We start from the raw sequence: 25434 nt of genomic DNA on the forward strand, positions 1-25434 counted from the left end.
ATTAATACAAACTAATGGATGTATTTAATATGAACTATATCTCTATATTACAGAATGGTGCTTTGAAAGACCATGAACACTGGAAAATTTTTGGTGCATCCCAGCTTGCAGTTATAAAAGATGTTAAAATAAATATCTTTAGAAGTCTGAGGCCTGCTCTACACTAAGTGGGGGTCGAACTAAGGTACGCGACTTCAGCTATGCGAATAGCGTAGCTGAAGTCGAAGTATCTTAGTTCGGGCTACTCACCTGTCCAGACACCGCGGGAACGAAGTCTGCGGCTCCCCCGTCGACTCCGCCACCGCCGTTCGCGGTGGTGGAGTTCCGGAGTTGACAGGAGCGCGTCCGGAGTTCGAACGATCGCGTCTAGATTAGACGTGATCGTTCGAACTCCGAGAAGTCGAACACCGCCCATCCACCCGGCAGGTAAGTGTAGACCTACCCTAAATTATTTGTTCCAGTGAAGGGGAACAAGACTCTTCAGTGGGGGAGATAATAACACATTACTGTTTAGCCAAATGAGAAGTCTTATAATTCTGCTGTGCCATGCTAATGTTCTATACTCCAAAGAAATATTCTGTATTTTGCAATTTCCCTTGCAAAATACAATTGGTCATTGTATAGTTCCATTGAATCAATGCTGATTTTTTTCCAGCTTTTCTATTTGTAGTTATCCAACATTAATAAATAGCTTTGAATGTATCAGTGGTCAGCTCTGCTACAGAAAATCCTATGCTTCTATACTTATATCCTATATTTGCAAAGAACACATCTAAGTCACGCCATTGCCTTGGCCACTCTGAGTCCACATAGTCACATATTCCCTGTGCAAAAATGAATTATCCTCTTTTTCCCAAAAGGCATGGGGAACCCAGCCTCCGAATCTGCAATAGAAATCTGTGATGAAGACATTTATTTTTAGATAAAGCCTCTTGAGGTATTTTCTCAAGCCAGCATTTACTTATGTGGTAGAATCCAATCCTATCCCATCCTTTTGCCACACTTGTCCATAATTTGAATGTAACTTAAGCCCCAGGATGTACATCATTAACACAAAAATCTCTCTTAGCCAAACTGCCCTTCGTAAAAATCTATTCTGTATCCTGGTTCCCCTTTGGATAAATGGGGTTCCCACTGAATGCATTTGGACACTAGAAAGAACCTATACTACTGCAGTGACTCAAGTCTTTGCAAATATCTTATAAAACTGAATTACCTTTTCTAAAGTGCCTGTTTAAGTATTAGGCCCTGAAATAAACATTGCAATCTCATAAACATTAAGACATAAGCAAAGTATCTGCTTGATTCTGGTGACCAGTCAGCAGGTTTAAAAAGTCCAGACATATTTATTTGCAAAGGTTTTGGAACAGGAGGAAAAAGAACCAAAGGACAGTGAATTAGGAGACATTCTGAGTATGTCCCAGTAGGATGAATAAGATTAAATCCATGTTAGGATAATATTACACTAGAGGAAAAAGTAAACCATAACGGCATCTTTTGAATCACACACTCAGCAGTGTGCCGAAAATGACACACACTCACCTTATCCACCACACAGATCTGCCTCTTACTTTGCGCATCAAGGATTTCCACTTCAAAGTAAGTGATTTTTGAATGCCTGAGTAAGGGTGGTGATCTGAGCTGGCCAGCGGAGAGTACAAGCTGAGACAAGTTGAAAAAAGACCTCCTGTCATTCTGTGGCCCCGGCAGTGTGGCTCCATGCACAGCAAAGTCCTTCTTGTGTTCTGGAGTGCTCGGTTTATGCCTTCTGAACATTGTGTGACCCAGCAGCAGCAACTGTCATGTCGACACAGGACACTTCCAAGGGGAAATGTGTCCTCCCTGCATCAGTTAAATACAAGCATGGACTGATGAGACATTAAAGGTCAAGTGGCATTCCATTTTGAGAATCCAGTTTTATTTAGCAGGACTGAAAACAATGGCTCTCTAATCCATTTCTATATTTAACTTGCTATTGTGATGTGCTGCTTTTTATTTATTTATTTTTTAAACCAGTATTTGAAACAACACGTCCTACTTACTCCCTTTATCTTGATTCTCTACTATGACAAGTCAGTCCCTGAAATTCCAGGGCCAGAAAGGAATCAGGAATGAAATGCAATGAATTCCACAGTTATCTATCTGGGCTAGGTGTTTAAACATGTCCATATATGAAAAATATGTGAAATGTCATCTACCCTAGAGCTGTTTGTTAATGCACAAGGGGAAGTTAAAACAACAAAATGCCAGGACTTCATCAGCAGAACTCGAGAGCTGCTGACATATCCTGGTGGCAGAAAAGGTTTGGCATTTGGCTACATTTAATGCAATGCATGGTATGTTATATATTCAGAGCAGAATTCTCTCCTCAGCTATGCCAATACCATTGAAGCCAAAGAAATTATACCAGTGCAAGGCTCCATTTCAGGAAAGCGTTCACACTCAGAAAGAATGAAATCAATGGGACTCTTCATGTATTTAAAGTTATGTACACGCTTAAGAACCTTCCTGGGTCCTAGTAATTTGAACCCTTTCCCCCACCTAAATTCAATACCTTATTAGCCCTTTTTCTGATGTTCCACACTGAACTAAAAGAGGCCTTAATTTTATAAATAAGGGTCTGGTTAAAACAACACATATTTCCATCATGCCCTTACTACTGCTGCATTTGCCAGTGAATGTCTTTTCATAGAATTTGAGCAAAGCAGTAGCACCATATTGATGTTTTCCATCTCAAGAGTCTCACCAAACTCTGCACCATTTTATGCTGTTAAATGACACATATTTAGCAGGAACACCTCTCTTCCATAAATACGGAACAACACTTCTCTTCTAGCACAATCTCTAGGATGTTATTGGCAGAGCACCAAATAAGTGCTGAATTCAACCCACATATTAAAATCAACCTTGCAGCTATGGCTCGTGAAGCGTAGGCACAGAAAAAGTCATCCCACTTGTTTTATGGACAATGAACGCCATTGTGGGATAACAATCGGCAAGATAAAGGATTAACACAATTGCACTGAAAATAAGGCTCTGTTACATTTAAATCAATCATTACTTAAATATAATTTAGCAGTCAACCAATTATTTTGCTGAACACAAAGAAGCACTACGCAATATCTGGGAAATCAGCAGAATGGAAAGGAGAATGTGTTAAAATTAATACATTGACAGTGGCAAAGATACCAAAAATAAAATGTCTAGGACGAGGCCATGATCTTGCTTATCTTTATATGAGTGAGTAATCCAATTGGCTTGACTACAACAATCCACAGTACATAAAGTTAAGCATATGCATAAGTATTTGCAGGATCAGACCTGTATACTCTTTATTTTCCTGTTATAATGCTGATCTCGCCTTACCAGTTACAGCCAAATGGCAAAGAGATATGGGACTGCAAAACTGAATAAATAGGGCCTAAACCCACTCCCATGGAAATTAATGGCTTGACTTCAGTGGAAACAGAATGAGCACACAAAATAGCAAAATATATGTATGGATAACAAGAAAATGTACATTACTAAGAGATACTTGATCTATTATGTGATCCTACCCCTAGCTGATATGACTATGGAGGTTAACCTGAATCAAAGCAGAAGAAAGTAATACCCCAGATGTCTTCCATGGACATGTCATGGCACCTTTCTGCATTTGGGACCTCATACAAAACCCATTTTTAGATGCTAAAGCAGTTATGTGGCCAATGGTGTCTCTCATTTACTTCAATTAACTTTGGACAAGGCCCTTGATTTTGGAATGCAGATACATGTGATTTTGGGTAGAGGTTATAAATATAGGATGAAATCTTAGCCCCACTGAAGTCAGACAGTGTTTTGCCATTGATTTAATGGGGACAGGATATCACCCATACTAGCAGATATTGTTGATAAGGAATTTCAGCCTATAACTGAACTGGAGAATTCTAAGAGTGTGTCTACACTTGGAGGTAGAGGTGTGCTTCCCAGCTTGTGCAGGCATGCTCATCAAGCTAGCATGCTAACAATAGTAGCGTAACCGGGGCAGCACAGTCTTGCTGGGTTGAGTACAAATCCGCCAGAACCTGGTTACATACCCAGTATGGTAAATCTATGCTGTCACTCACTACTTCCTGTGCTACCCCTATTACACTATTATTGTTAGCATGGTAGCTGGATGAGAACTAGCACAAGTATGTCTACAGTAACTGGGAATCACACCCCTAGCTCCAAACTTAGACATAGCCTAAAGCTTATAGAAAGAGTTAATCTGGAAAAAAAACCTATCCTTAGGTCTATCTACCTATCTATCTAGTTCTAATATTAGCACTCAGCACAGTAGTAGCTGAGTGCCTTCCCAAATAAAAAAATCTACAAAAATGATATTTTTCTGTTCTTAGCCAATGGAAAATTACATTATGATAGATGAAGAGGTGCACCCTACAGCTCAAAAACCAGATAATAGGTATGGCATGAATTACAACCACAGAGTAGCCAATATGCCCAGTAGAACAAATATGGACAAATCTGATAAAATTTAGTCTAACTGTTTAGATCACTTGGAAGCAGACAGATTGGTGTTAACTGTACTGAACTAAATGAAAATATAGGAAAGTAAACATCAGCGAACACACAGTGAAGACTGGCTGGCTTTCTGGAAGATAAGCTTTAGTCAAACAAGTTATGGAGCTCAATGTGGGGATAATTGGATGAAATTCTATGCCTTTTTTATAGAGGTCAGACTCAATGAGCTAGTCATCCCTTCTGGCCTTAAAATCTCTTGATCTATGAAATACAAAATATATCTTAAACTTCTAGCTGTTTATTAATTACATTGAAAATAACAGACGTATGAAAGAATAATGGCAATGATGACTAGATCAGATGTACATACTAGAATAGCAAAAACACAGTGTAACAACATATGTAGTTACATTTAAAAATGAAATACAAAGATTTAAAACCATAACAAAACCTTTGCTGCTTATATTGAAAAAAAATATTTAACTTCCTGGATACATTTAAATGACATAATTTTATTATCTGATGTTGACAAATGAACAGCAGTAGATCAAAATCTATTTCCACTAAGTAAAACATCTGCAGATGTTTTGTATTCATATTACTTCAACACTCTGTTGGCGATAAGGTAAACAAATGTTATAGGATATCAATTTTTTTGGTGATAAATTGGATCGGTCCAGATCTGGTGTACATTGGCACAAAACCCTTGAAGGCAATGGAGCTATGCTGATTTTCACCAGTTGAGAATCCGATCTCCTCCTTTTCCTCTTAACTCATGGGTGGAAGGCTTGGAATACAGCACCCGTGATAGCAGTGAGTGGGGACTGATGGATGGAAAACAAATCATTTATGTACAAGATGGGTGAGAGCTACTCTTCCAAAAATAATCAAAGATAGGGCGAGTAAAACATAACCTGAGATTTAAAAGGGAGATGGCATACTGTAAGCAGCTGATTGGCCACTCATGTGTCAAGGGCTGTCCTGACCCGTTAAATTTCATCTCTGTCTTTTACCAGTGGCTTTGATGTGAAATAGTTAGGCCCATATGCTTCCCTCCTGTGCAGAAGTGCACATGGGGGTGGGGGATTAACAGCCAAATTCGACATCTCCATTGGCAGTACAGGGCACGCACATGCTTCCTATCCAAAGACTGCTGTGGGGTGCAGACTGAAGAAAGACCAGAGGCCTCAAAGGGAATGTCCCCAACCCCATGGAACCCCAGCAGTTGTGTGGCGAGATTGAGCCAGTATTAGCTGATATTACCATTGCACGACACGATGGTTTGGCAGGGCCAGTATCCATTGGCTCCCTGATGCCAGTTCATTCTGGAACCCTGGGAGGAGCCAAAGAGCACGTAATTGGAATCGAAGCTGCTTCCACCAGCTTCCAGTCTCTACAACTTTTCCTGCCACACCCGGGCCAGTGTTGAGAAGGAGCGTGCTGGCTATCATGCCACTGCTCTCAAAGTCTGGCTCTGCTTGCTTTCCCCACTTGGCTGTTGGGCAACACAAGCTCATATGCAGCTTTCCAGGTGGATCTGCTCCTCTCTGCACCATGCAGCGGGGCGGTATACAGGCCACAGGTTCAGGCTGATGGAACAATTTGAGATTTTACACACAAAAGGGATGTCAGCATTTTGACCTTTTGCAGCCTTCTAATATGCTTCCTTGCAATGAACAAATATGTATCTAGCAAGAAGCATCTGGAGAAAAGCAGCAGGTTTGAATGGCTAGGGCTGTACACTGGGACTACGAGATCTGCCCTCTCCTGGCTTTGCCACTGACCTGCCTGGGGACCTTGGGCAATTCGCTTCCTACCTGTTTCCCCTCCCATCCATTGTCATGTCTATGTAGATAGTTAGATCCTTGGGGAAGAGTTGTTTCTTATTGTGTCTTTGAACTGTGTCTAGCACACTGGGGCAACAATCTCAGTTAGGGCCTCTGAGTGCTACTGAGACATTAATAATATTTGCTAATCTTTTGTACTCATATTTCCCTCCTCCTGGAGCAAAAGGAATTTCCTATTGGTCTACAGTATTTGGCTGTTAAGGCAGCAGAGAGGCAGCATCTCTGTCACTCAGAGCTCCTGTCGGCACAAGCTCACCCATCACTGTTTTATCACCGACATTCCAATCTGCGTTGTGGAAGTAGAATTCCTCCTTTCCCACAGGAATCTTGATTAGCGAGAGCCCCTGAAATGAAGGCTGCTGAGTTCCGCTCCAGCAAGAGAGATTCCATTGGCCGAATTATGGCTGTTCCCATGCCAGCCTAAAGCTAGGCAGGCACCCAAATTCATATCTCAGCAACTATATAAGGGCCTAATTTTTGGAGACCCTGCCATTAATTTTGGTGTAAGTTGTGTGTGTTCAGTCTTTATATAAATTACGTCCCTTTTATTCACGTGCCTACGTACGTATTTTAAGTCCCTGACTTTATGCACTCAGTTTGAAAATGCTGGCCATAAATTGCTTGTGTGCCCCTTTACTTGCCATGGCTAGGAGTTTAGGAGTGAGTATGCCTGTTGGGTTAATGACTTTAAAAATGCTGTTGATTCTGCTATGTGGGTTGATTCTTTACAACTAGAATCCACTTTTGAAACAATCAAGATAGGAACATGTACATGCGCATAACTACTTAGGCTACTAGAATCTTGTCTACACGGAGGCATATACACTATCACAAGATGCTACATACCATATATTTAAAGTTGTATAAAATGGTATATAATATTATCCAGTGTTATTTAAGCACTAGTATTTGATTATGTAATTAAAGATTGCATTGTAATATGTTTGCACAATACTTTGGTGTTTTCTAACTTTCAAGTACTTAACCATGCAATTTTCACCATAGTTTTTTATATAGAATGTCTAAATTGTATATATATTTACACACACACACACACACCACCATACTCTTCAGGGTGGGATTTTTCTAAAGCACTCAGTACTGGCTTAAATTGGCTCCATTGAAACCAAGGATACAGCAGCCAAAGAGCAGGTACTATGGCTTGGGGAGAAAGGCACACAGTTGGAACATGGTGGCTGCATAACATAGACCAACCCTGAGGCTGCTCTAAGTTATGCTTGCGGCTGAAGCCAGCTCCCCGTAGTTTGGGGTATCCCGGAAATATAAAAGTAGTGCACAGTCATCTTTTTCCTTCTTAGCCATCCTCCTCATGCTCTGGAGAAGCTGAGGATCTAGCCCCACATGCATCAGCAGTAGGGGTCAGTGACTGGATGTTTGATAATATGGTGTCCATTAGAGATGGTGCCACCTCTCTGCCACAGCTGGCTTCACTGGTGGTCCTAACAGGAGACCCTATTGTGCCAGCATCGACATGGCGTATGTTGAGGGGTACATGTAGCCGGGGATTTCAGACTTTGAGCTGGAAGCACCATGCTGAGCTGAGGCAATCAACTGGAGCTTACCCACAATGGGGTTTAGATGCAAAATACCCATTTGATTGAGCAGTGTTTGCTGGGAGTTCACAGACTGTTAATTTCCATTAAGGGAAGGGTGCAGAGATTTTGATGGTTTACCACCTGCTAGTTCAACAAGAATTGTGTACGTAAATCCGAAAAAGCAGAGTGGGTTTGGTTTTGTTCATCTTGAGCCTCTTGTGAACCTTCTCTCCAGTTGCGAGATTGTGGGGTTTTATTAATTTATTTAATGTTGTGCCCCAAATGGCAAAACTGGTTGCGTTCCAACATTTTTCAGGATTTAGTCACCTACAGGCAGAGACCAAGCAAGGGGAAATTTCAGCTCATGAAAAGTTGTGAGTAACTGAAAACAGGATTGGAATGGAAACCAATAGCCAGACAGACAGACAGATAGTCTACACAATATGCCCCCCTCAACCCTCACCCCTGGTGTGAATGTATGATTTAACAAATGTTAGACAGCTGGAAGATGGCTAGACATTAAATTACATCTGAATGTTACTGCAGTTAGTGCCAGTCTGCAGCAATGGGTCATATTACACTTGGCAGTTTTTCTTGAATGAGAGGTATCACCACCCCATGTGCTAATTCTGCAGTGTAACATCACTAGTTTCATGTGATGCTGGAGAAAGTTCAATATCAGAGAGTGCAGCACTAGGAAGATATGTGCCTAAAGACTGTCAGTGACAGACAGTTTGGATTTGACAAAGCCTTGGGGGTGGAGTTCTGAATCCTCATGCATGCCTGTGCCTGGACGAGCAGGCAGACATGGATATAGAACTCCATAGCATACTTATGAAAATTATGTAACCTGGACAAACCCCTGCTTATGTGACAGCCACCATCTTGGGTGACACCAGGGTTGAACCAGGGACCTCTTGAATCAAAAGCCTGGGTCCTACCAGGTTGAGCTAAATAAACAACCTCTTAGGCTGGGACATGTAACAGGCTCATATCCTCTAAGGACTGAGTATCACATGGCATCTATAAGCCACACTGATCAGTAAGTTATAAACACTCTTCCCTAAACATAGGGAGCCAGCAATGGTCTGTCATGAAACAATGGCAAAACAGACATGTATCAAGACCTGTTATGAATTTTACACAAATCAAAGCAAAATTACCTAAACTTATTTATTTGCCTTCTGAGGAACAACATTCTCATCAATATAGCATGCAAGATTTACAGCGGTGACTAGCGATGTTGGCTGCCTTCATGTCTGGGTGCTGAGAACCCAGCCTCTGACAACCTAGGCCAGTGATTTCGGCATTCATTTTAGTGAGGGGTAATGTTTGCCCTTTGCGGCTGCAAAGCAGAGGAGCTAAAGGCTGGCAAACTGAAGCACTCTACAGCGCTCCAGGTAACCTGCTATCCCAAACATCACAGCCACTAAGGGGACAATAGCCAGGCCTAACTTGTCCCCCATCTGACTAATGTTTTAACTGAATGCTGCTATTACCCGGAAGTACTAAGTGGCAGGAGGTGACCATGAATGTTGCTACTGTTAGAAGAGCGGTAGGGTGCACCTCTTGCCTCGCTGCCTGGGGTTACCTGATCCTGCACTAGCAGGATTCCTTTTACTGTATAGTCAGCAAGCTGCTGTGCAGAGAGAGCTATGGAGCTGGTAGGGCAAGGAGGAGGAGCATCAGCCCACACAGTGAAACTCAGCCAGCCTCTCTCAGTCAAATTTTTGCCATCCAAGTGCCAATGGATGGCTTCCCCTGTGGTACTCAGAATGGGAACCTGCAGGGATGGATTAAGGCAGAGAGTGGTTTTCAAACTTTCTAGGCTGTGTACCCCTTTCCAAATAATGTAGTCTACCACGTACCCCCATCTGAGATAGGGTCATAATATACCTATGATTAGATTGCCAAGTCTGACTTAATAAAAGCCTTTGTCCACCACTACAGGATTCTTCTCATGAAGCCCCTGATGAGAACTCGCGTACCCCTAGAGGTACTCGTAACCCTGGTTGAATACAGGCCCCTGCCCTGGCCCTTCTGCCTAGAGTCTGTCACGACCTCTGAATCTCAAATTATTAAAATGTCAGTTTCTAGTCCTCATGGTCGCAAGAAAAAATTGAAAACATGGCCTGAGTGTAGTTACATCTGCCTAACACTGCAGACAGTATAACAAGAGCTTTGAACTCTCCATTCAACTTAATGCTTTGGGGTGAAGGGGATGGTCCCTGCCAACACAACCCTACCCGCTGACAATGGTCTGGAAGTGGAGATAGCATCCTTCCTCCACTAGCCCAAAAGATGGCTTATTACTGCTCCAAGTAGGAGTGAGGCCACATCACATGGGTAGGGTCACAGAGTCAGGGAATGTATGTCTAGGGCTCTGTAGGTCTTAATCCATGCCTGAGACTCTATGGCTGTATGAATACAACACAGGACTCTATCGGCCACCCAGACATCATGAGAAATCTAGGAATAGAGTTTCTGAGAAGCATGATCAGACTCTATTTGTTTTCTAGCAGGTATCTCAACATGTAAATGAAGATTCACCAAAGCCCAGCGTCCAGACTTAGCTGGAGGAAATTCCCTTTTATATACAGTACTCTGCAGCTTGGAGCGGGCACTAGAAGACAGTGACAAATCCCAGTGAGCCTGAATGAAGTTCCCGACGACTCATTGTGCTCAAATAGATGCTTGCTGCTGAGCTTCAGGATATGCCTGCCGTGTTCCAAGCTGTGAGCACTGCAGACATTACAAACTTTTGCTATCTTGGCCCTGTCATCTCAGAGCCCACCTATGGATTCTACCACTGGCAACCGGCCCACAAAAGCCTCTGCAATAGCAGTGCCCATACGTTTGCTGTTGAATCCCATACAATGTCAGATTCCTGTTCTCACACACTCCCTTGCTCTCCAGCGTGCTGTTCGCCACAGAAAACGCTCTATGATGTTTTGTCTCCACAGTGAGTGACATGTGGGATTGCTGGTCAGCATTATCACTTGCTGCCAAACCTTTTCGGGGATGATATTGTCATTGTCAACAAATCACGCTGGTGAGTGAAGCGCTGGTAATGAGGCCAGCTCCACAATGCATAAATCATCTATAGCTAGAAAGGCTGGCTATTAAAGGCAGTGTGGGCAAGGGAGGGAAGGCCTTGAACTGAGAAGACATTGGTTCTATTTCTGGCTCTCTTACTGGTCTATGTGTCCTGGTGGTTCTGTCACTTCACCTGTCTTTCCTTTCCCTGTCTTTTCTATTAAACTGCAAACTCTTTCCCTGCTAATCATTTAATTGATGAGGAGGGAGCTACTGGACAGGCTTTTATAAAGATGCCAAGTCCCTTTGTCAATCAGACTAATAATAAGATACTGTGTTGGATTAGAGACAAAACTCCACTTTCTGCATTTTGGCTTCATTTCAGCTCATCCTAAAAGGCAACATTGGGCAACCTTTCCTCGTGCTAATAACTTGTGCAAATAACTCAGCAGCATGAGGAAAGCATGCACGCTCTAGCTCAGAATTCTCCACCCATCTCGGCACCTAACACGTGCCCAAACTGAGGTGAATGCCATGGTGCTTTGCTGAGAGTCTCTTTCAGCTGGCCAGAAAGCACGGACAGCAAGTTCCAATGTATTTCATGGTGGCTGTGTGTTATCATGCCACTTCACAGAGTAGAGAGAGAGGGACTGAGTGGATTAATGAGGCACAGGTGCTGATATCCAGCACTTTGTGTCAGTGCAACCTTACTTCATGTCCTCACTTACTTTCATTGGAGTATTTTACTGACAGCATTGTTTTGTTTTGTTTTTTTTACCCTCCATCCTGGAACACATCCTGAACCGATAATGGACTGTAGCTTAACAGGATCAGATCAAATAACTGCATTATTGGAAGTCCATCACCCACAAAGTAAGGATAATGAATCCTAATGATAATGAATACAATGATGCAAAGCCATTCCCACAAATGGGAGCAGAGTAGGACTGACAAAACCATGTGCCTATCCCGATGTAGCAAACATAAAACCTGCTATCCTTTACACAAGCTATTGTGGTAACCACCATGCTATTAAAAACTCATACGCCACATAGTGAAGATCTGGGAGAAAGTTATTGCTAAGAGACTATAAAGGTCAGTGACAATCAGTTTGGATTTGTGCCAGGCAAGTCAACAATGGATGCTATCTGTGCATTAAGTTTGCTTGTGGAAAAATATAGAAAAACAAGGAAAACCCTGTGCATAGTATTCATTCATCTTGAGAAGGTTTATGACCATATTCCAGGAGAAGTCATCTGATGATGTATGAGAATGGAACAGATACCAGTAGACTATAATCAGACGCATACAGGACATTTATGAGGGTGCTGTTACCACAGAGGGAAGGCTGTGTGGACAAACTGAACAGTTTCTAGTCAGAGCTGGAGGACATCAAGGCTCAGCACTCAAGTCCTTTTTCGCTCGATGCCCTGACAGAGAACACGCTGGTGCATGCTTTTTTGCAGATTAAAGTGTTCATGGGAGAGAAGAAAGAGAAGATGGAAGATGAGATGTGTACTTGAAAGAAATGGCATGAAAATCAACAGAAATAAATAAAACAGAAGTTCAATTACCTAGGTTTCATAGTACAGGATAATGGTGAATTCAATGACAAACTTATAAGCATAACAGCAAAGGCATGGACTAAATGAAGAGAAGTGTGCAGCGTGATTAGGGTATAGAAGAATGCCTATCAAATTGAAAAGCAAGATCTACTAGCTGGTAATTAGGCCTGCACTTTTGTACAGCTTCAGATGCTGGACACTGAGAGACAGGAGCAGATCCTGAATACAGTGGAAATGAAAATGTTAAGATGGATGGACTGAGTTCAGAACGAACAGTTTAGAGGAAATGTGAAGGTGGTACTTGTTATTGAAAAAGCCAAGGGAATCCAGGCTTAGAATGGTTTAGGGGGCATTCAAAAAACAAGTCACAAAGAGTCTATAGGAAACAGGTGTTAAACTTAGAATTGGAGAGTAAGAGAAGGCCCAAACTTAGACGGAGGGATGTTACACAAAAGGATTTGATTAGATGTGGAGTTTTTGAGGAACCGATTCAAGACAGAGCGGAATGGAGAAGAAGGACTCGAATATCCAACCCCATTTATATGGGACTAGGGGTAAAAGAAGATCAATCAATCAGAAGTAGAGCTGGTCATTTTTATTTTCTCAAAATATGCTGTTTTGTTAAAGTTTTCCCCAGGAAGATTTTTGAGGTCTAGGGTTTGCTGATCATATCTGACCAGAGAGAGACCCAGATCAAACACCTGATGTCTTTGATCCCAAACCAGCTGTTTTGACACAATTCTGTTGCATAAAAACATTCAGAAGGTATGACTTTTAAAAAAAAAAACCTCAAAACTCGTGAAATGGAATGGCCTTCCTCTAGACAGCTCCAATCAGAATATTACCGTATATGCAGCAGGGGCGTGGAATAGATTTCTTTTTGGAGTTTGGCATGTGAGCAATGGAGTGCTGTAAGAATCACCAGACTTGATCAGATCCATAGTCCTTCAGTATAATATCCTGTCTTCAACAGCAGCCAGCACTAGATGCTTCAGAGAAAGGTGCAAGAAACCCCACAATAGCAGTTCTGGGCTACTCTGCCTCCAGGGAAAGTTTCCTCCTGACTACCGTTAGTTAGAGATTGCCTTAAACCCTGATTCAGGAGGTGTTAAATCCCTTCCAAAGCTCTTGTTTATTTTTAATTGTTTACTATTATAATTCTGGATATTCTTGTGATCCATATAAATATCGAATCCTTTTTGGAATAATGCTAAACTCTTGCCCTCAAGACTATGTACATTATTACAGGTTAGACAGAAACATCTGTCAGGGACAGTCTAGGTGTACCTGGTCCTGCCTCTGTACAGGGGAATGGATTTAGATGACTTCTTGAGGTCCCTTCCAGCTGCACATTTATATGATTCTATATATGCACACGTGTACCAAAGAACATTAAGGTTGAAAAGTCAAGCACTTGGAGGTTAGGAAATGCTAGATTTAAGGTTGCCTTAATTCAGCCTCCTTGTGCATATGCATTATCATACGTCTTTAAACACATGATCAAACTATTTTTTTCACAGGAGCCCTGCCTCATTGGGCACACTTGTGAAAGACTGAAGCAACCTTGCTTTTGGATTTTGTTTTACTTCCTCTCCTATGCTATCCTTAATTCTTGATTATTATTTGTACCAAAACAGCACTTACAAGTCCCAGTCAGAGTCTGAGCTGAATGTGTGCTAGAAATAGATGAACGATCAACTCATGCTCTGGGGGCTTTTTTCATTCCAGTGTCTTATTTAAGATTCTATAGGAAGCCTGTGTCAGAGCCAGGACTATAATTATTATTCAGATTACAGCGGAACCTAGTGACCCCAAGTAAGACCAGGGCCTCATTGGGCTAGGCATTGGATAAACACATGTGAAGTTGGCCCTACCCGCAGAGAGCTCACAATCTCAGCCAATGAAGTGTGGGATGGGACACAAAAGTGAGGTCACCTGGTGGGACAGTAACAGAGCTAAGAACAGAGGCCAGGTGTCAGAGGGTAGCTGGCCTTCTCAGGAGGTCAGGGGCTGAGCCTACCTCTTTCAGGCCATTAGTTAGGCAGGGAAGTACTAAGGGCGCAATAAAAGGCAGCTAGTCCCAGTGCGGGAGGGGAGGCTGGCTAGTGAACAAAGGCTCTTGGGGAGAGAAACAGAGTGAAAGCTCCCAAAGGGAGGGTGTCTCGGGGGGACCTGGTGAGGAGGTTCACCAGGAAAGGAAACCAAGAAAGAGAGTGTCCTAGGTGGGGGAGGCTCCTAAAAGGGAGGAGATAGGACTGACAAGTCTCAGTGGAACCTGTTCACCCTGAAAGGACTTCACCAAGGAGCAGCAAAGCCAGAGCAGAGGAATTATATGCTGTTCAGAGGAAGAGTCATTGTGGTTTGAAAACTGTGGGGGCCTTCACCGAAAAGGAGAGACCCAGCTCCAGCTGATGCCAAGAGGCGCTCACTCCAGAAGAGGGTTCCACAATAAGAGGGCCTTACTGACAAGGGACCTGGACATAAGTGGGGTAAGTTAACTCAGCCCCTTCCCCCTCGAGCTAGAGACACTGGGGTGGAGGCCTATATGCATAATGTTCCACCTTTGGATTAAATAAACTAGACCCCTGAAGGGTCACTGTTGAATATACATAAACCTCATTAGACAAATTGAAACCATTTATGTGAAATGAGGCAGAGATGTAATTGGATTGCTGCACTAGGACTCCTGGGGGCACTCCAGGGGTGAGTGCCCCCCACCACACTAGGTGACCACGCTCACAGTGAAACGCCCTTTTCACTTGACAACAATGCCTCCTTGGAAGCAGAAGTGGAAATAGGACCTGGTCTTCACCTTTCCTCCCCTAATTATCTTATTTTAAACCTCACTTTGCCAGGAAGGACAAAAATGATCCTATTCTATGAACTTATACCAAGATGTAGTGCAGAATGAGTTAATATAAACCTCAGAAAAGAGTGAGATTTCAGTGCAGGCACCAATAACTTGAAGAGAAGCAAACCCAGCAATGCCATGATCCCTCTGAATTAGTGAGCTTTATGAATGAAGGAGGAAACGTTTCTCACCACACTCTTCATTGCCAGCTATTTTCCCTTTACTTGTGCTAGGTTATATCGCATCTACTTGCAAAGTTTACAAGCGTACAAAGAGGGAAGCATTCTCAAGTGCTGTCTGCTATTCAGCTAAGCCAGCAGGGAAGAACTGACTGTACCGCATAAGTCAGCAACACATTTGTTTGCCTTGCCCACTGGCGTAAGGGAGAGGAGAGACTTGCTGCTTATATTAGCCCTCGTCTGACAACTCTGTGGTAAGTAATTTGGCACTAAAGACAAACCCAGCTAAAACAGTTGCCATAGTAGACTCTGAAACCTTGACAGGACCTGATATGTAAGCTCAGGCTGCCAACAGGCAGCACTTGTGGCTTGACACATTAGGAACAGCATGTCACTCACCGCCTCCACAGCTTAGTTTTAAATCTAAGGGCTCCCACTCAGGCAATGACTGTTTTGCAATAAATGTCAGGACAGCCACCATGTGTGTGGCACAAACCAACAGAATTAGCTTCTATTATTAAAAAGAACAATTACAACATTACTCTTGGTCATTAGACCGAAAAATGCAACTACAGAACATGGCTGTGATGTATATACCTGTACGGGATTCACTGTAATGTATATAGAAGTGGTGGAGAAAGCTGTGTCATAATTTGCAGGGCCATGAAATAGAGTACATTAATTATTGACCTTCGGGCATCTGATCTGCGCTCTTCCCACTAATCCAATTGTGACAAGGTATACCCGACTTTCTCTGCTCCCAGCCTAGAAAACCCAACAAGTCTTGCTCCTCCAGGGTCTAGAAGGGCCAGGAGGAACTAACCAATCAGGAGCTACCAGGTAGATTATGAAGGCTTTCCTGCATCAGCTAAGTAGGAGTGCTGGGTAAAGCTGGGACAGGAAAAGAGCTGAGTCCTAACCCTGGACCTGGGCAAAGGCCTAATCCTTGGACTGCACCTTTGCAGTTGTACAGCCAACTGGTTTCTTTTGTTGGTGTTTGTTTAAAAGTTTAAAGGCAGACAGACACATTGAGTTTAGCTTTAGCTCACTATTAAATGACTGCAAATCAGCCCTCTGCATGAGTCATCTTGCTGTGGATAAGATGAGACAATATCTCCACTGGACTTATTCTAAGTCCATGAGCAGTTTCAAACCAGTGCCATTAAAAAGCAACACCACAGCGACCTGCTAGAGACATGAGTCTCTTTTCCTCCCTCCACCCACAAGTGGGGAATTTGTACTCCAAGTTGGAGGCAGAGAATAGGCAGTATTCAATCCTGGACCAGCGACGGCTTTAAGGTCTAATATCTTGCAGCTCTTCAGGGCTGGAAATCAAAGTGTTATACCATTGGAAAGGGGAAATTCACAGCTTCCCAATGGGATACACTGCAATTGATGCTAGCCTTTGAGATTACTGAGATATGAGACTTTAAGGTGAGAACATTTTTATTAACCGAAAAGCTTTTTTGAAAGTCTGGCCCCACTTGTAGTTGATGAGCACTTTGGAAAATGACACTCAGTGCTTGACATTTTGATGTCATAGTAAATAACACAGATTAAGACTAGAAGGTACCATGATCATCACCCAGTCTGACTTCCTGCATGACACAGGCCAGAGAATGTCACTCAGTGATTCCTGCATCGAGCCCATATCTTGTGACTGAGCTAGAGTATGATTTTTAGGGAGACGCTGAGTCTTGGTTTAAAGCCTTCCTTCTATGTTCTGCTCTCATGACGTGGTCAAAAGGTTTATTACCAGCAAAGGAAACTGAACAATCCATGTCAGTACCATATACCTGAAACTCACCATGTTGCTGTTTGCTGTTTTGTTCTGTTGACAGCAAACGATTAGCAAGCACTGGACACATTCTGAGTCCCTATGCTTTACTGAGTGAAATCATCTATACAATGATTTTTAGCACTGTTCTGTGTCTCAGGGTTCTTGGCTTCTTGTCAGCTCCATGATGAGTTGGCCAAAGCTGGGAGTCTCCTTAATGCTGTTGGTTGTTACTGTTCTTGGTATGAAGGCATCAGGAGTTTCACTCTGTCCTATTCAGGCTAAAAAGGGCTAAGGATGCATTGCAAAGTGGGGGACGTGATTAGTGAGATTCATTTATTGCATATTGTGACTATTGTTTATATCTGTGTTTACCCTCTATAAGATGCCCAGATGCTATGGTGATGGTTACTGAATACATTTGGATAAATAAATAAATCAGCTAAAAATTCACAAAAATCTGTCCCAGGCTGCTATTTTTTGCATTTACATCTTATTTCCAAATTCACTGCATTTAAAGGGACTCGGCTAGCAGGGCTGGTGCAAGGAAGTTTTGCGCCGTAGGTGAAACTTCCACCTTGCGCCCCCTGCCCCAGCCCTGTGGCAGCTCCTTGCCCCCCCCTCCGCCTCTGCTCTGCATCCTCCCTGAGCACGCCGTCCCCGCTCTAATTCTCCTCTCCTCCCAGGCTTGCAGCGCCAAACAGCTGACCGTGCGTTCGGGGAGGAACCGCTGTAAAAAAAAAAATTGGGGGCACCGCTTTTCGGCACCCCCAAATCTTGGTGCCCTAGGCAACCGCCTAGTTCGCCTTAATGGTAGCACCAGCCCTGTCGGCTAATTCCCTCTGGGCCATGAACATTGACTAGCTAAGCACTGAACTGCCTGTGATGGGAAAACAGACTCAACCTCGGCTTCCCCTTCATTCTGTGCTACCATATTGATTTCTTAACCTCTTGGTAAAAGTACAAGAATTCTTCAAGGTTCCTGTAAAGTTTCTGGCCTTGATTCAACTTTTGTACTGAAAATTTTGATATTTGGTCAAAAACAAACATTAGAGCCCAGACCAGAAATATTTTCATTCAAAATGGTGCTATGGGGCCTGATGGGAGTCGTAGTTTGGATGCCTTATGCTTCCATTCTGCCTGGCTCTGTGATCAGAGTCTCTCTCTCATAATGCGTCATAGGTAGGGACTCATGTGATGCACCCCTTCCCCCCCACCAAAAATGAGAATGTGGTGCATCATGGGAGATGTAGTCCAGCCCAGGAGCCCAGCCCATAGAGGCAAATGGAAGTTGAAGGCACCTTAACTACAACTCCCAGGAGACATCACATCAGTTTGAAATAAAACGTTTCTGTGGAAATTTGACAAAAATGAAAACAAAAATGCTAAATTTTCCATGGAAAAGAACACCGATTTTCCAATCAATTCTAGCACAGAGGGAATAAGGCACTTGCCAAGTGCACAAAAGAAATTTATGGTTGAGTGGGAAATTGAACTTGATCTGCTTTTTGGACTAGCTTGGCTTATTGAGAGGCAAGGAAATGAACAAGGCAGCCAGCACAAAATACACTTACACTGCACACCTTTTTAAACAGCTATTCACCGTCATTTTGCACCAGTAAACCACTTACATGATTTAAACAATGTTCACCTATCACTAAAAAGGTATATCTCCAGCCGGGATGCTATGTCATTAAAGCTGCAAGTCACCTTAATTGCAAGAAGAGTGTAATTACTTGCAAATGAACCTTACAATTTAACTGAAACCAAACTGTACCAATAAATCAATCCCAAATATTATAGGGCCACGTCAACTGGTGTAAGTCCGTGTAGCACTATGAACTTTGGCACAGGTAAAGATTTGGCCTACAGTTCTGAGGCAAAAAAAGGATCTATGTCTTCCATAATGTTCTTTTTGTCCAGTTACATTGCCTTAGAACTATGTTTCTATACGGTGAGCATATTACATGGAAATGCCTGCAGATTACCAATTATTCTTTGATAAATGCCATCCCGTAGAGCAGGGTTTCTCAAACATGGGTCGCCGCTTTTGTAGGGAAAGCCCCTGGCGGGCCGGGATGATTTGTTTACCTGCCCTGTCTGCAGGTCCGGCCGATCATGGCTCCCACTGGCCGCGGATTGCTGCTCTGGGCCAATGAGAGCTGCTGGAAGCAGCGGCCAGTAAGTCCCTCAGCCCGTGACACGATAGCTTGTTAGCTCTGCCAGGGTACCAGCCAGCTCCTGTGGAGTTAGCTACACTTTCTTGGGTCATTAGTTAAAAAGAAAAAAAGAAAAAGGATCATATTTAACAGCCATAATGGTGGCCCAGAGCTGCTCTCAGATAGTCATCACCTGTGCCTTGGTAGGATCAACCCCTTCAAAAGGTACAATACAAATCAAATGGCTGGAATTTGAAGCTAGACAAATGCAGACTAGAAATAAGGTGTACAATTTTGTGTGAGAGTAATTAACCACTCGACAGTTTACCAAGCTGGTGCATTCTTCATCACTGACAATTTTGAAATCAAGGTTGGATGGGTTTTTTACTGAAAGATCTGCTCCATGCATTATTTTGGGGAAGTTCTATGGCCTGGGTTATACAGGGGGTCAGACTGGATGATCCCCATGGTCCCTTCTGGCCCTGGAATCCATAAGCAGATGCAGGGATTACTTCACTCACTATTGTAATGCAGCCACCTCTGGGATGAAAAGGGGTTTAATAGCAACACTTGGCCTCACACTATGGTGCTAAAAATAATTGTGTAGATGATCTCACTTAGGCTGGAGCTTGGGGTCTGAAACCAACTCCCTTCCTGGCCTTCAGAGCCCAAGCAGGATCATCTACACAGTTATTGTTAGCACGGTAGCACTAGCCTGAGTCTGTAGATCAGGGTTCTGAGACTCGTTGCCAAGGGGTTCTCTTTAGCTGCGTAGACCACTATTCATCATGGAAGATGTAATCTGGCCAGGGGGTAAAACCTATAGGGGGCATGACAGTCCCAAAACTACAAATCCTATGAGGCATTGTGGCAGCTCAGGTGGACACAGAGATTAATGTCAACCCAACCCAAAATGAAAGATTTCCGTTTCAGGCTGAGAAACGGAACTAAAACACATTGATTCAAGAACATAAAAATCTTTCATTTCAGTAAAATATATATCTATATAAGCAAATATTCTGACATTTCTCAATCAAAACCTTTTGGAACTTTTTGTTCCAGAAAGTTTGGAGCTTTTGGCAGTTTTCCCCAATTCAGGATGAACACAAATGTCAAAATATCACAATTTCCCATAAGACAAAAATTCTGCTCTAGTCATTCCATTTGTTAGGTCGCAGAACAAACAAACAGACCCCTTAGACTGGACGTCACAAAATCTTGAATGACCAGAAGTGCTCAGGATCTTAATCTTTCATCTCACCTGAATACCAGCAACTCCAGCTGCACAGTGTCCCCATAGGGCAGGGGTTCTCAAACTGGGGGCCGGGACCCCTCAGGGGGTCATCACGCTATTACATGGGGGTCACGAACTGTTAGGCTCCACCCCAAACCCCGCTTTGCCTCCAGCATTAATAAGGATATTAAATATATTTAAAAGTGGTTTTATTTTATAAGGGGAGTTGTACTCAGAGGCTTGCTATGTGAAAGGGGTCACCAGTACAAAAGTTTGAGAACCACTGCCATAGGACAATGCAACAAATCTTGCATCTTGACATGGGGATTAGACTAGATGACCCTTGCCATCCCTGATTTGGCAAGACTGGAGCATTTTGCAAATTTGTGCTGGTTTCATTGAATTGTTAGTCTGTGGATTTTTCATTTTCATTTTTTAAAAACAATATGTAAAGCCTTTACAAATGCTTGAAATAAAAAACAAAACATTTTGAAATCAAGGTGCTTGGTCAGACTCAAAATGGTGTTTTGTTTTTTGTTTTAAATTTTGATTAACCAATTTAAAAGAAAATTGTTTCAGGTTTTTTTTTTTGGACTGAAATATTATCTATTCACAGCTCTCTATTCAAGAGTAACCCCAGTTCAAAACCTAGTAAATTGAAGTGTGTGTTCAAGGTAAAGGACTAAACAGAAAAATAATAACCAGGTCTACCTATAAATGCAAACGTTTGACAATTAAATTTTTGTTGGCATGGTAACTGGATGTCTTTAAATAACGTTAATTAAAATGTCCCGGCCATACGATGTATAAATATATGGTAGTTATTATGGTCTTTTCTATCACAATAAATACAAGATGAACTTCTAGTACTTTCATTACTTAAAATAAAGGGACAAACTGATGACCACAGAATTTGGTAACAAAAACTGGACAACTTTGAGGGAAAAGATATCAACAACTTATCAAAGAGGATAAACAAATCCTTCACCTTATGAGTGAAATGGAACAGAAGCAAGAACAGGAATGAAGAGAGACTCTGAGCCAGAACCTCAGCTGTTGTAACTCAGGATAGCTCCACTGATGTCAACAAGGCTATGTTAATTTATACAGGCTTAGAATCGGTCTCTTTATTTATACTCTAATCAGCAGTAGCTTTGGCAGTTGTATACTGTGCTACTGAGTGAGATTCTGATCTCCTATACACTAGAAATAGTAAAATGTTAAATGCAGAAAGTAGATGAGAAGCATGTTTTAATAACACCAGTAGAGATTTTCTCTGGGATGTGTAAATATCCCAGAATTACGCAGCTCACCTGATCCCAAAGGGGAGCTATTTTAGATTTAGAAAAATCAGGCTTTTAAGATGGAAAATCAAGTTGTTTGAGCCGCATGTGCTATAAAAAGTGACTTTAATAGTCAATAAAGCTGGCAAAAGTCTCTGTTCGCTACCTAATAGCTAGTAGACTTTCAAATTATAGAATTCATCTGTCACACTCGACTTAGCATATCTATATCATTTCAACAAGGAGTGCCACCATCAGACCATTGTTATTTTAAAGGGTGAAGGGTAAGTGCACTGAATGAAAGGTAATAGAATGGAAAAATGAAAGACAATTAGATCAAAACTTTATCACTCTCCCCCTGCCACGCCCCCCTCGGGTGCGACACTGAAGATGCTTTTTCACTTGTCTTTGAATGGGAAAATAATTATGAAATTGGATTCACACAAGGACTTGCTTAATGCAGAGGGATGTTTAAAGTGCTTCAGAGGTGATTTTTTAAGCAGCAGTAGACTAAACCAAACCTGGTGTTTTTCCCCATTCCATGGACGAGTTGGCAATGGTGCAGGATTTTACTGCATGCATAAGGAACCGGACAAAATAAAGGAAGTTCCAACCATAAAACTGACCCCAAATCTTTCCTCAAAACTCAAAGTGAACCTATACCGGACAATTCTGTAGTTCAGTAAAATCCAGATAACTTTTGCCCTCATTAATGTGCATTTTTGCACTTTTCCAATTTTTAGGTTCTTCTAGTAACCTAAGAACTATCAGCGAAACTGCTCTTCTGGCACTTGTTGACTGATGGCAAACGGAAGATCCTAGAAGCCTTGCCTGTGCTCATGAGATTTCCTAACCAATATTTCAGACCCAGACTGGATAGAGATCAGAGAAGATCTGCAACAGCAACTGAACTTCCTGGTGCTCATGAAAACAAAACAAGCCCTGCAAACCTTTTGAGTTTTGACCATTGTTATAACCGAGATAACACAATGGAACCCCCTGAAATAGTATGCCAGTCAGGCATGGGCAAACCTCAGGAGATTTCCTTGGGAAAAGCATTCAGGTGATCAGATCCTTATCAGAAGCTTAACCAAAATTTGAGGTTTGCCTCAAAATATTCCTACCGTCTCCAGCTCCCTCATTCAACAGGCCACTGCATTCTGCCTCAGTACAATCCAAGAGAAGGCCCTTGATGATTTGGCTCTGTGTCATCTGCAGGCAAAAAAAATCAAACCAAGTCACCTCAAAATGCTGTCTGCAAAACCATTTGCCTTTCACAGGAACTCAACTAAAACCATTCAGCTCAGTACAGGTGTATTTACAGTGTTACTAGAATTTTATTAGGGCTGGTCAAAGTTTTCCAGTTTCAAAATTCTGGAAAAAATAATAGTCAAGAAATAGCAAAATTCCTCACAATTTTTCAAAAAAATATGCACGCAGTCTTTAAACTAGCTTCATTTCTATTGTCTCATTGTTAGCAGTACAGAGGCCAAAGCTTTGCTCCCTACCATCTCCTAGGCTCTCAGTAGTACTATTGTCTGCATTGCTGCAGAGAGCTTTCTTCCAAATATAGACACTTCTGCTGCATTACTACTGCCAACACTGACTCCCACGAACATTGTTAAGCAGCCAGTGGTGTATCAGCATGCTCACATGTTCTGTAGAATATCAGACTTACTCCATATGAGCAACGTCCTATATCTGTGACATTATGCACAGAGTTGGCCAGGATTTTGGGAGGGAAGGGGTGAGAGGACAAGGGGCATAAAACACCAATTTGCTGAAAAAAAAAAACATTTTGCAGGAAAAAAGATTGGAATGTTTTTAAGCTTCACATTCAAAGTGTCCCAGTTTGACTTTTTCTAAACAAACAAAAAAGGATTTTCCATTTCAAAATTAAAGCTAATTGTAATATTAAAAAAAAATAAAAATAAAAATGGTCAATCTCAAAACGAAACCTGCTGAAACCACTAAAAGTTAGTTTAACCTGAAACAAAAATATGGGGGAATTTTTTGTTTGCAAACATTTTCAGAATTTTGATTTTCCATTCCAATTTGGGGTGGGAAACATTTCAAACATTTCTGTGGGGTGAGAAAACAATTTCCCACCCAGTTCTAAGTATGAAAGTCAATTAAAATAATAAATATCAGTGTGTCAGTCACCTACGTACACAAGTGAATAATTGCATTCGAGGGACACACATTCCTTGTGTGTATGAACATAGGTGCTTACGAAAGATGCTGGACTGGCAACTCTGGTGACTGAAGACGTCTCTGTCTATAAAACAAGCCCGGCACTAACAGCAAGCATGCAGCCTTCCCCCTCACTGCCACCCCACTACAGCTGATCAGTTTTCTGACTGAACACTTTCCATCAGAAAATGCTGCTTTATTGAAAGCAAAATGTTTTGTAGAAATTGTCATCCTTGATGAAAATTCATTTAGAAAGAAAGATTGAAAATAGTGTTTTCATCTTTTCAGAATGTTTCCACTTTGTTCCAAAATCACTTTTCATTTTTTTTAATATTCTATAATATTAACTAATAAATAGTTGAAATTGGGGAGGGGGCCCCAAAAAACAGCAGTTTTGGGAAAATGAAATGTTTTAATTGACCCTGAATCGGATTAAAAAAGAAATTGGCTTATGGAAAATTTTGGAAATTTTTTTGTTTCTATTCTGAAACAGAAGTAAAAAAACAAACAACCCCCCCCCCCCCACCAAACTGCCCCTGGAATGAAAAAGCCTCTCTGGTTCTCTTACAGCTCCACCTAGCAGCTGGCCTAAACCTTGGCCTGGAAGAACGACTTTTAGGGATCAGTACCATGCAGCCCTTCGTGTCTGTCCTGAGTGCCAATGAGGCTGCCCATTGGGATTAATTCTGCTCCTGCTTTTTTGTGATGTGACACCAGTTTGCAAACTTTAGCAACCTGAGGACCCCATTTTAATTTAAATTTTTTCAGGGCTCCCCAAGTCCCCCCTGTTCAGCCTCAGGCCCCACCCCCACCTCACCTCACCACTGCCCGCCCCCCATTGCTCCTCCCCCCATTGCTCACTCACTTTTGCCAGGCTCTGGAAGGGACTTTGGGTGCAGGAGTGGGGCAGGCTCTGGGAGGGAGTTTGAGTATAGGAGGGGGTGCGGGCTCTGGAGGGAGTTGGGGTGCAGGCTCCGGAATGGTGCAGTGGGTTGGTGAGTTGGAGGGGGTGCGGGCTCTGGGAGGGAGTTTGGGTGTGGGGTGCAGGCTCTGGAATGGTGCAGTGGGTTGGGGTGTGTGGGGGGTGCGAGGCAGCACTTACCTCAGGTGGCTCCTGAAAGTGAGTGCACAGCCCTCTGGCGGTGCCTCCTAAGCGGGGGGGCCAGCTAACCCCACCTGGGGAGACTCCCCCTCCCCCCGCGGCAGCTAACCCCACCTGGGGAGCCCGCCCCAGCTCACTTCGGCTCCACC

At 42.6% G+C, this 25434-nt stretch overlaps 1 protein-coding gene across 1 annotated transcript in view; it reads right to left on the reverse strand.

The window, feature by feature from the left end:
• The window catches only part of TECRL (trans-2,3-enoyl-CoA reductase like), a 209504-nt gene that overhangs the window by 126424 nt on the left and 57646 nt on the right, over nucleotides 1-25434 (reverse strand). The window contains exons 3-4 of the mRNA XM_039542562.1: nucleotides 23115-23202; nucleotides 1543-1842 (exon numbers count right to left, since the gene is read on the reverse strand). Coding sequence (XP_039398496.1) covers nucleotides 1543-1776 — 234 coding nt within the window. The 5' untranslated portion in view covers nucleotides 1777-1842; nucleotides 23115-23202. The remainder of the gene's footprint in view (nucleotides 1-1542; nucleotides 1843-23114; nucleotides 23203-25434) is intronic.

Source organism: Mauremys reevesii, linkage group 5 (genome assembly GCF_016161935.1).
Source record: "Mauremys reevesii isolate NIE-2019 linkage group 5, ASM1616193v1, whole genome shotgun sequence".
Classification (NCBI taxonomy): Eukaryota; Metazoa; Chordata; order Testudines; family Geoemydidae; genus Mauremys; species Mauremys reevesii.